Source organism: Anolis sagrei, chromosome 1 (assembly GCF_037176765.1).
Source record: "Anolis sagrei isolate rAnoSag1 chromosome 1, rAnoSag1.mat, whole genome shotgun sequence".
In the NCBI taxonomy this organism is placed as follows: domain Eukaryota; kingdom Metazoa; phylum Chordata; class Lepidosauria; order Squamata; family Dactyloidae; genus Anolis; species Anolis sagrei.
In genome coordinates this window covers 9,985,271-9,998,034 of record NC_090021.1, presented here as the reverse complement: position 1 = coordinate 9,998,034, position 12,764 = coordinate 9,985,271, and the positions used below count along the sequence as shown (strand labels likewise).

The 12,764-nt window shown below is 43.4% G+C and overlaps 1 protein-coding gene across 2 annotated transcripts in view; it reads left to right on the top strand.

Annotated features, from left to right (window-relative positions):
• The window catches only part of FAM167A (family with sequence similarity 167 member A), a 41,277-nt gene extending 29,495 nt beyond the window's left edge, over positions 1 to 11,782 (top strand). For both annotated transcript variants that reach the window (XM_060754643.2, XM_060754645.2), the window contains exon 3: positions 7,022 to 11,782. In XM_060754643.2, the coding sequence (XP_060610626.2) occupies positions 7,022 to 7,285 (264 nt within the window). In that variant the 3' untranslated portion in view covers positions 7,286 to 11,782. The remainder of the gene's footprint in view (positions 1 to 7,021) is intronic.
• Positions 11,783 to 12,764: the final 982 nt, after the last annotated feature.

Genomic DNA, 12,764 nt, shown 5'->3' with positions numbered 1-12,764 from the left:
TTCAACTCTCACAATTCCTAACAGCTACTGGCTGGGTTGCTGTGAGTTTTCCAGACTGTATAGCCATGTTCCAGAAGTGTCCTCTCCTGATGTTTTGCCCAGATCTATGCCAGGCATCCTTGGAGGTTGTGAGTTCTGTTGGAAACATGGCAAGTGGGGTTTATATATCTGTGGAATAATGTCCAGGCTGGGAGAAAGAACTCTTGTCTGCTTGAGGCAAGTGGAAATGTTGCCATTGGCTACCTTGATTAGCATTGAATGGCCTTGCAGCTTCAAAGCCTGGCTGCTTCCTGCCTGGGGGAATCTTTTGTTGGGAGGTGTTAGTTGGTCCTGATTTTTTATTGTCTGGATTTCCCCTGCTTTTGAGTGTTGTTTTTTATTTACTGTCCTGATTTTAGAGGAGTTTTTTAAAATACTGGTAGCCAGATTTTGTTCATTTTCATGGTTTCCTCCTTTCTGTTGAAATTGTCCACATGCTTCTTGTGGATTTCAATGGCTTCTCTGTGGAGTCTGACATGGTGGTTGTGAGAGTGGTCCAGCATTTCTGTGTTCTCAAATACTGACTGTTAGGAATTGTGGGAGTTGAAGTCCAAAACACCTGGAGGGCTACAGTTTGCCCATGCCTGATTTAGATCTATCTCAAAAAGGGTATATTCATCAAACCCTTTGGGCATGACCTTGGAAATATCTGGCTGCAGTGCAAAATGTTCTCACATGTTGGGTTTTGGAAGCTGCACAAGATGGCTTTATGACAACTTCTGTCCCCTCAGCTTACCACTAGCTGCTTGCATTGTGTCTTCCTGCCTGGCAGGAGTGAGTGGGTTGGAATGGATGGCCATTGGAGAACTCTAGCGTTCTGTTGTTGTTATTGTTAAGCAGAGTTGTATGGCCACCTGTTAGGAAGGCTTGCATTGTGTCTTCCTGCCTGGTAGGAATGGGGTTGGACTGAATGGTCATTGAGCTCCCTTCTATTATTATTGCTGTTGTTATTGCTATTATTGTTGTTATCATCTGTCGGGAGGGCTTGGACATGTGTTCCTGTCTGGCAGAATTAGGGTTAGACTGGATGGCCATTGGAGTCCCTTCCAATTCTAGATTTCCATTATTGTTGTTGTTGTTGGGGAAAGGACATTGGACCCAGCCCTGGTCTCACTCTAGGTAAGGTAAGGTAAAAATTTATAGAACTTTATTACGCTCCATGGAAACACAACTGTTAAATAAATAATAAACATACAGGAGTTTACAGGTGAGGTAAAGCTTTTCTCCTGACGTTAAGTCCAGTCGTGTCCGGCTCTGGGGGTTGGCGCTCATCTCCATTTCTAAGCCGAAGAGCTGGATACTGCTTTGATAGTCTTGGATTTGAAATCAAATCTGATGTTTTTATTTTTTATTTTTATTTGGTGTGCGATGGAAGAGGGGTGGTCTTATACGGCGAGTATATACCAAACTCTATATTTTAACTGGAAAAGTTGGGGGTCGTCTTATACACCCAGTCGTCTTATATGCCGGAATATACGGTACATAGTGCAGTGGTTCTCAACCTTCATACAGTTCCTCATGTCCTGGTGACCCCCAACCATAACGTTATTTTTGTTGCTACGGTTAGGAATTGTAATATAAATATCTGATATGCAGGATGTATTTTCATTCACTGGGTCAAATTTGACACAAATACCCAATACACCCAAATTTGTATACTGGTGGTGCTGGGGGATTGAGTTTTTAATTTGGGAACTGTAGTTGCTGTCATTTATAGTTCACCTACAATCAAAGAGCATTTGAACTCCACCAGCGATGGAATTGAACCAAACTTGGCACACAGAACTCCCATGTCCAGAAGGAAACACTGAAAGAGTTTGATGGGCATTGACCTTGAGTTTTGGAGTTGTAGTTCACCTACATCCAGAGAGCACTGTGGACTCAAACAATGATGGACCTGGACCAAACTTGGCACAGATACTCAATATGCACAAAAGTGAACATTGGTAGAGTTTGGGGAACTCAAATGGAATTGCAATCGAATTGAACCAAACTTGGCACACAGAACTCCCATGACCAACAGGAAACACTGAAAGAGTTTGATGGTCATTAACCTTGACTTTTGGAGTTGTAGTTCACCTACATCCAGAGAGCACTGTGGACTCAAACAATGATGGATCCGGACCAAACTTGGCACAAATACTCAATATGCACAAATGTTAACATTGGTGGAGTTTGGGGAAAATAGACTTTGACATTTGGAGGCTGTAGTTGCTGTGATTTATAGTTCACTTACAATCAAAGAGCATTCTGAACTCCACCAGCGATGGAATTGAACCAAACCTGGCACACAGAACTTCCATGACCTACAGAAAACACTAGAAGGGTTTGGTGGGCAGTGTCCTTTGGTTTTGGAGTTGTAGTTCACCTACATGTAGAGAGCACTGTGGACTCAAACAATGATGGATCTGGACCAAACTTGGCACGATTATGCAATATGGTGGTGCTGGGGGGGGGGGGGGAGATTGATTTTGTCATTGCTGTAGTTGCTGGGATTTATAGTTCACCTACCATCAAAGAGCATTCTGAACTCCACCAATGAGAGAATTGGACCAAACCTCTTACACAGAAACCTGGTGATCAACAGAAAATACTGTGTTTTCGTATGGTCTTTAGCGACCCCTCTGACACTTCCTCACGACTCCTTCTAGAGATCCTGACCCCCAGGTTGAAAAATCATTGGTGAGGTTCAGAATGCTCTTTGATTGTAGGTGATTATAAATCCCAGCAACTACAACTATAAATCTCAGCAACTACAACTTCCAAATGTCAAGGTCTATTTTCCCAAACTCCACCAGTGTTCACTTTGTGCATATTGAGCATTCATGCCAAGTTTCGTCCAGAACCATAATTGTTGGAGTCCACAGTGCTCTCTGAATGTAGGTGAACTACAACTCTGAAACTCGAGGTCAATGCCTACCAAACGTTTCTAGTATTTTCTGTTTGTCATGGGAGTTCTGTGGGCCAAGTTTGGTTCAATTCCCTCATTGGTGGAGTTCAGAATGTTCTTTGATTGTAGGTTAACAGGACTGTGGCTCAGCTGTCTGAGAGTCAGCTGCATCAAGATCACTCGAGACCAGAAGGTCATGAGTTTGAAGCAAGCCTGGGTCAGAGTGAGCTTCCGACCAATTTGTGTAGCTTGCTGTCAACCTTTGCAGCCCGAAAGACAGTTGCATTTGTTAAGTAGGAAATTTAGGTACCGCTTATGCGGGGAGGCTAATTTACGAGGCCATAAAAATCTCCCGCGAGCATGCAAAGAATGAGGAAGTACTTCATCAGTGTCACAAATAGACAGTGAAGCGACAGCCCCCCTGGTGGCCAGAATACCCTCATGAAGCTGGAATGTTAAATGGCCTTTGTGTGTCTGTCTATATATGTTGTGTGTCTATGGCATTGAATGTTTGCCATGTATATGTACACTGTAATCCGACCTGAGTCCCCTGCAGGGTTTTATTTGTCGTGTCAGGGCAACCAGTCAATTGTATTACATTTCTAACAGAACAAAACAAACAAACAGGCAAAACACAAAATTTGCAAGTTTGGTAGTTGATTAAATGTCCTTTGACCAGTATCTGGCCACTTGGAGTGCCTCTGGTGTTGCTGCAAGAAGGTCCTCCATTGTGCAGGTGGGAGGGCTCAGGTTGCATTGCAGCAGGTGGTCAGTGGTTTGCTCTTCTCCGCACTCGCATGCCGTGGATTCCACTTTGTGGCCCCATTTCTTAAGATTGGCTCTGCATCTCGTGGTACCAGAGCGCAGCCTGTTCAGCACCTTCCAAGTTGCCCAGTCTTCTGTTTGCCCAGGGGGGAGTCTCTCATTTGGTATCAGCCATTGGTTGAGGTGCTGGGTTTGAGCCTGCCACTTTTGGACTCTTGCTTGCTGAGGTATTCCGGCGAGTGTCTCTGTGGATCTTAGAAAACTATTTCTTGATTTAAGTCGTTGGCATGCTGGCTGATACCCAAACAGGGGATGAGCTTTAGATGTCTCTGCCTTGGTCCTTTCACTATTGGCTGCTACTTCCCGGCAGATGTCAGGTGGTGCAATACCAGCTAAGCAGTGTAATTTCTCCAGTGGTGTGAGAAGGGCAGAATATAAATACTATAAATATATAAAATAAATAAACAAACTATAAATCCCAGCAACTACAACTCCCAAATGAAAAAATAAATCCCCCCACAACCCCACAAGTTTTTTTAATTTGGGCGTATCGGGATTTGTGCCAAATTTGATCCAGTGGATGAAAATACATCCTGTATATCAGATATTTACATTATGATTCATAACAGAAGCAGAATTAGAGTTCTGAAGTATCAACGAAAATAATGTTATGGTTGGCGGTCACCACAACATGAGGAACTGTATTAAGGGATCGCGGCATTCGGAAGGTTGAGAAACACTGACTCAAGTATTACAGAGATAATCAGTAATATCTTTTCACAAAGAGGAGCTGCTTCAGCCCAAATGGGGTTTTATATATTCTTCACTGCCGTTGTCTCTTTGCCACTGGATCTCTGGAAAGTCCCAAAGGAGGTTTTGCTGGGCTCCTTTGTCCGGGACATCAGAAACTGAGCCCGAAGCCAGCAGTGAGACTCAGCCTCCCTGGCACCTTCCCTCGCATTGTGCCCATAATCCTTTTGTCAGGCGTTGCAAACCTTTGTCTCTTGCCTTTCTTTCCCAGGGAAGGGAGAGAGCCAATTCATCTCCCTCCTCCTTGCTATTTTCCGAACAAGGAGGGGAAAAGAGACCCCCTTCTCTCATCCTGAAAGCAGCAAGCGAGAGAAGCTTTATCTTCCTGGGAAAGTTTTGATGCTATTAGGCTGAGTCTACCAAAGAATGGATCCTCAAAAAAATGGAAAAATGTAGCATTTACAAGGCCAAAGAAACATGGATGGTCTGAACATGGTTTTCATCCAGATTTCTGTTTTCAGCAGTATTTTGTACCCTCCCCTCCCGATACGCACTCACTAAAAGCAGGGCAAAAAAACCTCCTAGTTGTCTTTGATCACTTTTGGTTATTTGTGTCTTCAAGTCATTTCATCCTTGTTGTGACCCTGGCCCCATCTACACTGGTCATTTAATCCAATTCAAGGTTAGCATTAAGTTCTAGTGGACGGACAACAAACTCCCACGAAAGTATGCAAAAGAAAGTTCTTCATATCTATCAAAGCTTTGTGGTTTGTATAACCTTCCTCTGTTCCTCAAACTGGTTCCAGTTTGAGGAACAGAGTTTGTAATCCTCTGCACACCATTCTCCAGTGTAGATGCACTATTAGACCATATTCTTGTGTTTTACATTTAGCCTTCTCAAGTGACAGGGTTTTTACCCAGTGTCTGAGAGCTTGGATCTCTTTCTTTGGCTCTCAGGAGGAAATGTGGAGCAGGTGGTCAGTTGAAACATTCACACCTAGCTCCAACAGACAAGAGTTCTTTGCCCCACCCTGGTCATTCCACAGATATATAAACCCACTTTCCTAGTTCCAATAGACCTCACTACCTCTGAGGATGCTTGCCATAGATGCAGGCAAAACGTCAGGAGAAAATGCCTCTAGAACATGACCATATAGCCCGGAAAAACCTACAACTACCCAGTGGAGCAGGTTGTTGTTGTTTATTCGTTCAATTGCTTCCGACTCTTTGTGACCTCATAGACCAGCCCCCACCAGAGTTCCCTGTCGGCCGTGGCCACCCCCAGCTCCTTCAGAGTCAAGACAGTCATGTCAAGGATACCATCCATCCATCTAGCCCTTGGTCGGCCCCTCTTCCTTTTTCCTTCCATTTCCCCAACATCATTATCTTGTCTAAGCTTTCCTGTCCTCTCATTATGTGGCCAAAGTACTTCATCTTTGCCTCTCATATCCTTTCCTCCAATGAGCAGTCGGGCTTTATTTCCTGGTTGGATCTTCTCGCGGTCCAAGGCACTCTCAGAACTTTCCTCCAACACCACAGTTCAAAAGCATCTATCTTCCTTTGCTCAGCCTTCCCTAAGGTCCAGCTCTCACATCCATAGGTTACTACAGGGAATACCATTGCTTTAACTATGCGGATCATCGTTGCCAGTGTGATGTCTGTACTCATCACTATTTTATTGAGATTGGTCCTTGCTCTCCTTCCAAGAAGTAAACATCTGCGTCTGCAGTAATCTTTGCACCTAGAAATACAAAGTCTGTCACGGCCTCCACGTTTTCCCCCTCTATTTTCCAGTTATCAATCCATCGTGTTGCCATATTCTTGTTTTTTTTATTGTTTAACTGCAACCCAGCTTTTGCACTTTCTTCTTTCCCTTTGGTTAGAAGGCTCCTCAGTGCCTCGTCACTTTCAGCCATCAAAGTGTTATCATCTGCATATCTAAGGTTGTTAATGTTTCTTCCAGCAATTTTAACTCCAGCAAATGCCCACATTTCTGGAGAGGAGAAAGGAAACAGAGCACAGACGGCATTCAGCTAGAATAGCTGCTAGAAACGTTGAGGTAATTGGGAGCCGCCCTAGCAGCTCCTGCGTGGGGAATTCAGGGCTATAAATCAGAAGCAGGAGCAGTTAGCCTTCGCTGGTAACAATGCCTCTGATGCTGATGTTTTCACTCCAATTGTACCTGCCTTATGTCTGCTTCTAAGAATTTAGTGATTGTTGCGCGTTGTCTGATGTAAGACTGCTGTTTATTTTGGACTTTATTAGAGACTTTAGTTTTGTGTCTGCATGAAGACTTTCTTGCTTTCTTTTGCATTTTTCAACTACATTTGCTGTTCTTTTGTGGTTGCTGAAGTAAAGCATTTTTCTTTTACTTTCAATGTTGTACTAAGGCTGTTCTTGAAGGGCAGATGTCCATCTACCTTCTGCTGAAATATATAAATATAATTAATAAATTATAGTATTGTTTTCCATCTGGGAAGGACTATAATGTATAATATCAAGTCCTAATTTGCCCACACACCCACACATGACTATGATGCCATTCCGTCATCACGTGATTCCTTTCTTCTGTTCCAGATGGAAATGCGTCTCCAGGATCAGCAACTGGCCCGGCAGCTGATGCGCTTGAGGAGCGACATCAACAAGCTGAAGATTGAGCAGACCTGCCACCTCCACCGTCGCATGCTCAACGATGCCACCTATGAGATGGAAGAGAGGGACGAGCTCTCTGACCTTCTCTGCGACTTCCCTCTCACGTCCTCCTTCAGTTTGTCTGCCCCGCTCAAGCTCATTGGGGTGACCAAAATGAACATCAACTCTCGCCGGTTCTCACTCTGTTAGGGGGAATTGGGGGAGTGGGCACAGGCAGTGGGGAACGGGCACAAGCAGTTGAGATGGTGGCCAAAGTCCTCCAGAAACAGAAAAGGAGAAGTCTCTGCTTTCCTTTCCTTTTGTAGGGAGAGACACATGGGGGAGGAGAAGCAAGAGGGGGGCCAAGCATACAATAGGGCTGCACTGCAAGGGGAGTGAAGATCATGTCCTATTTCAAAATGATGGGTTGTAAAAAGAACACCAGGAGTGAACTTAGATGTTGCCATCCATCTTAACAGGGAGATAACAGCAAGAAATGTAAGATATACTTAGGCAGAAAAAGCAAAATGCAGTTATAGGATGGGCAACACCTGACTTGATAGGAATATCTCTCTGAGGGATCTTAGAGATCACAAGGTGAACATGAGTCAATGGTGTGAAGACATGACTCACTAGAAATGATAATGCAGCTCGATATGGTGGGAAAATAGATGGAGACTACACAACAAAGGGATTGATCCAGCCTAGGAAGTTCAGATTACTTACTTACTTAGGCGATCCCTCGTTGTCCGAGTAAGATTGTCCTCCAAGTGGGGTGTGTAGGTGACTGTGGAGTCCTATTTTTGACTCGCATGTTCTCCTGCTGTGAGAGCATCGGTTCCCAGGTAGAAGGCTGTCCCAGTCAGGGTTGGCTTGACACACCTTCCTCTTGTCCCTGTATTCTCTCTTTCGCCCTCCATTAGTACCTCTTCAAATTCTACAGCACTGCTGGTCACAGCTGACCTCCAGCTAAAGCGCTCAAGGGCCAGTGCTTCCTAGTTCTTGGTGTCTATGCCACAGTTTTAAGGCTGGCTTTGAGCCCATCTTTAAATCTCTTTTCCTCTCCTCCGACATTCCATTTTCTGTTCTAGAGTTCGGAGTAGAGCAACTGCTTTGGGAGATGGTGGTCGGGCATTCAGACAACGTGGCCAGTCCAGCGGAATTGATGGCGGAGGACCATCGCTTCAATGCTGGTGGTTTTTGCTTCTTCCAGAACACTGACATTTGTCCACCTGCCTTCCCAATAGATTTACAGGATTTTTCAGAGACAACACTGATGGAATCGTTCCAGGAGTTGCATGTGACGTCTGTAGATAGTCCACATCTCGCAGGTGTATAGCAGGGTTGGGAGGATAATAGCTTTACAAACAAGCACCTTGTTCTCTCTGCGGATTTCCCAGTCCTCAAACACTCTCCGCTTCATTTGGAAAAATGCTGCACTCGCAGAGCTCAGGCAGTGTTGTATTTCAGTGTCAATGTTGATTTTTGTGGAGAGGTGGCTGCCAAGGGAGCGGAAATGGTCAACATTTTCTAATGTTACACCATTAAGCTGTATCTCTGGCATTGCAGATGGATTGGCTGGTGCCTGCTGCAAGAGCACTTTGGCTTTCTCAATGTTCAATGACAGGTTGAGCTTCTTGTATGCTTCTGCAAAGGTGTTTAGAGTGCCTTGTAGGTCTTAGGAAGTTCAGATATATGATCAGTGATACTTCGCTTGAAAACAGTTCATGTGAAAGGGATCTAGGAGTCTTAGTACACCACAAGCCGAACATGAGTGAACGGTGTGACGCGGCAGCTGAAAAAAAAATGTAATTCCAGGCTACATCAATAGGAAGATAGTGTCTTGTGGGAAATCATAGTCTTACTCTATTCTGTCTTGGTCACATCTCAGCTGCAATATTGTGTCCAGTTCCAGGGAATCACAATTCAAGAAGGAGATGGATAATCTAGAACATGTCCAGAGAAGGGTGACCAAAATGGTCAAAGGTCTGCAAATCATGAATCCCTAGGAGTATCAGCTTAGGGAATGGGCTATATTTAGTCTATAGAAGAGAAATATAGAGGGCACATTATAATAGTATTTGAAAGGATGCCATATTGAAGAGGGGGAAGTTTGTTTTCTGCTGTTCCAGAGTCATATATGGAGTGATGGATTCAAACTCTGAAAAAGAAATTCCACTTAAACATTAGGAAGAACTTCATGATGGTATGAGCTGTTTGATGGTAGAAGACAGTGCCTGGAAGAATGGTGGAGGCTCCTTCTCTGGTTGTTAAGCCTGGTTGTTAAGCCAGAAGACATAATAATATTGCACACAGACAAGAGGAAAAATGAACAGAAAACTTTACTCCTATCAGCAGAGATAAAACATAAACTTGCAGTGTTGCAAACAAAACAAACAGTACAAACAACTTACATAGTCTTTGTAGGCAATACAGAATAAGGCTGTAGAGCAGTAGAAATGGTTGAGCAAAATGCTTGAGCAAAGTCTCCTCAGAGCAAAAGCTGAACTGTATTCTAAAAACCATACAGTTATACCCTACCAGGTGTGGTCCAAGCTTACTAGTTGACCTACATTATCAGCTGCACATAATAATCAACAGTATAAGGTTTTCTTTAACACACACACACATACTTGATCCTGTTATGACTTGCTGTAGCAAACATCGCTTACATCAGGTACAGATTTTCACCAAGTTCCCTCTGTCGATCTGTTGGTGGCCATAAAAACACCTCTTTTCCAACAAGAATTAAACGTCTGTGTCGATTCTGTGACGAAATTAAAATCATGCGTAGTTCATGCTGTATCAGCCAGAGAAAGAAAATATGCCACGTAGATGATCAATAAAGAACAAGTAATTTACTCTTCACAATACGGAACAACATATATACAATCATGTGATCAGTTGCATCAACTCACATAATGTCCTTTAATGAGAGATTTAAAATCCTCTTTCTTTGTCCGTGTGGAAAATCATCCTGAAGCCCTTTTTGCAGTTCGCATACTCTTGACTACAGAAAACCCCATGCTAGTGTCTCCTTAGGATTGCCGTAAGTTGGAAATGACTTGAAGGCACTGGAACTCTAAATCAGTTTAGTGCCTTACTAAATAACAAGCCCTTGGATTCATAGTATGTAGCTATGACAGCTGAAGTAGAAACAAAGTGAAATACATGTGTAATGTGGAAGGTTCCTCGGTCTATGTGTAGACCCAAGTTTTCTATTAGATATCTTGGAAGGTTTCAATAACTGGCCTGTGGCATTAGATAGGGAAGGAACCAAGAAAAATAAAGACTTCCCAGACCTTTGAACTATCCCAGCTTGGCACAAAAAGTCCTGATTAACGTGCTATCGTTCCACTATTCCGACTGCTTTTCTCTTACGAACTTTTGCCTTGATCCTCAGCTTATTCCAGTTGCAGCAAACAGAATTCAAAATGAAATAATTTGCTCTGTTCAACAAGGAAAGGAGGGGATGGAGTCTTGTCCTTCCCATTGCCTCAGCCATTGATTTCCCCACATTTTGGACTTCAGTTCCCAAAAATGCCTAACTATTAGCCAAGATAGGGAGTTGAAATCAAAAAGTTCTGGACAACCAAAGTTTGCAATGGATTAAATCCTTGCGCTGGCAGGACTGCTGACTGAAAGGCTGGTGGTTCGAATATGGAGAGCGGGGTGAGCTCCCATCGGTCAGCTCCAGCTTCCCATGTGGGGACATGAGAGAAGCCTTCCACACGAATGGTAAAATATCTGGCCATCCCCTGGGCAACGTCCTTGCAGACTGCCAATTCTCTCACACCAGAAGCAACTTGCAGTTTCTAAAGTCACTCCTGACACAAACAAAAAAACTTTTTGAAAGCATTACAATGGAAGAAGTCCAGGCCTCTATACACAATACTTCCTTTTACAACATCCTCACAAATTATACCTTTTTGACTATGGCTGTGTTAGCAATGTCTGCCCCTGTCTTTTAGGGGCTTGCAAGAAGATAAAAGTAAAGGTTTACCCTTGACATTAAGTCTAGAATCCAACTCTGAGGGTTGGTGTTCATCTCCATTTCTAAGCCGAAGAGCTGGCGTTGTCCATAGACACCTCCATGTGGCCGGCATGACTGCATGGAGCGTTGTCACCTTCCTGCACAAGTGGTATCTATTGATCTACTCACACTTGCATGTTTTCGAACTGCTAGGTTGGTAGAAGCTGGGGCTGACTGTGGGAGCTCACCCTGCTCCCTGGATTCAAACCACCAACCTTCCAGTCTGCAAGTTCAGCGGTTTAACCCACTGCACCATGGGGGAGGGAGGCTTCTTTGCAAGAAGGCACCACCTCAAAAATAATATTGGAATCTATTCCCCAAGTTCCCATTGCAATTATTCTTCTTATCTTTCCCATCAAGTGTAGCATATTACTATTGCATCGTTTACTTTGCAAAAATACTGGTATCGCCAATACCTTTGAAGCAAGAAATCAAGGCAAATTGGCCTTTTGTTTGTACAAGTGATACATTTGTATGCAGAGAATGCTTGGTATTTGTTGACATATTTGTGGGATGTGGGTTTTTTTAATATATATATTATTTTTTATTGTTATCATTACAAACATTTCTGTCTTTCCATCTCGGCTCTTGCTGTGTGCGTTTGTTTGTTTGTATCCGTGGATGAAAAGGAGAAAACGGAAATGGAAAATTCAGTAAACATTTTTTTAAAAAGATACTGTTTGAAATGTCATCATTCTTGCTCTATAAACAGTATAAGATTGTGAACTTGAGAATGTTGCAACAAGAATAACCATGTGCTGTATTTCTCCTTGATTGGTTTGCTCAGTGTTTCTCAACCTGGGGGTCGGCACCCCTGGAGGGGCCGCGAAGGGGTATCAGACGGGTCGCCAAATATCATCTTAAAACACAGTATTTTCTGTTGGTCATGGGGGTTCTGTGTGGGAATTTTGGCCAAATTCTGTTGTTGGTGGTGTTCGGAATGCTCTTTGATTAGAGGTGAACTATAAATCCCAGCAACTCCAACTCCTAAATATCAAGGTCTATTTTCCCCAAACTCCACCAGTGTTCAAATTTGTGCATATTGAGTATCTGTGCCAAGTTTGGTCCAGATCCATCATTGTTTGAGTCCACAGTGCTGTCTGGATGGAGGTGAACTACAACTCCAAAACTCAAGGTCAATGCCCACCAAACCCTTCCAGTATTTTCTATTGGTCATGGGAGTTCTGTGTGCCAAGTTTGGTTCAATTCCATGGCTGGTGGAGTTCAGAATGCTATTTGATTGTAGGTGAACTATAAATTCCAGCAACTATAACTCCTAAATATCAAGGTCTATTTTCCCCAAACTCCATCAGTGTTCAAATTTGGGCATATTGAGTATCTGTGCCAAGTTTGGTCCAGATCCATCATAGTTTGAGTCCACAGTGCTTTCCGGATGTAGGTGAACTACAACTCCCAAACTCAAGGTCAATGCCCACCAAACCCTTCCAGTATTTTCTATTGGTCATGGGAGTTCTGAGTGCCAAGTTTGGTTCAATTCCATAGCTGGTGGAGTTAAGAATGCTCTTTGATTGGAGGTGAACTATAAATCCCAGCAACTACAACTCACAAATGTCAAGATCTATTTTCCACAAACTCCACCAATGTTGAATTTTGTTCTTATTGAATATTCATGCCAAGTTTGGTCCAGATCCATCA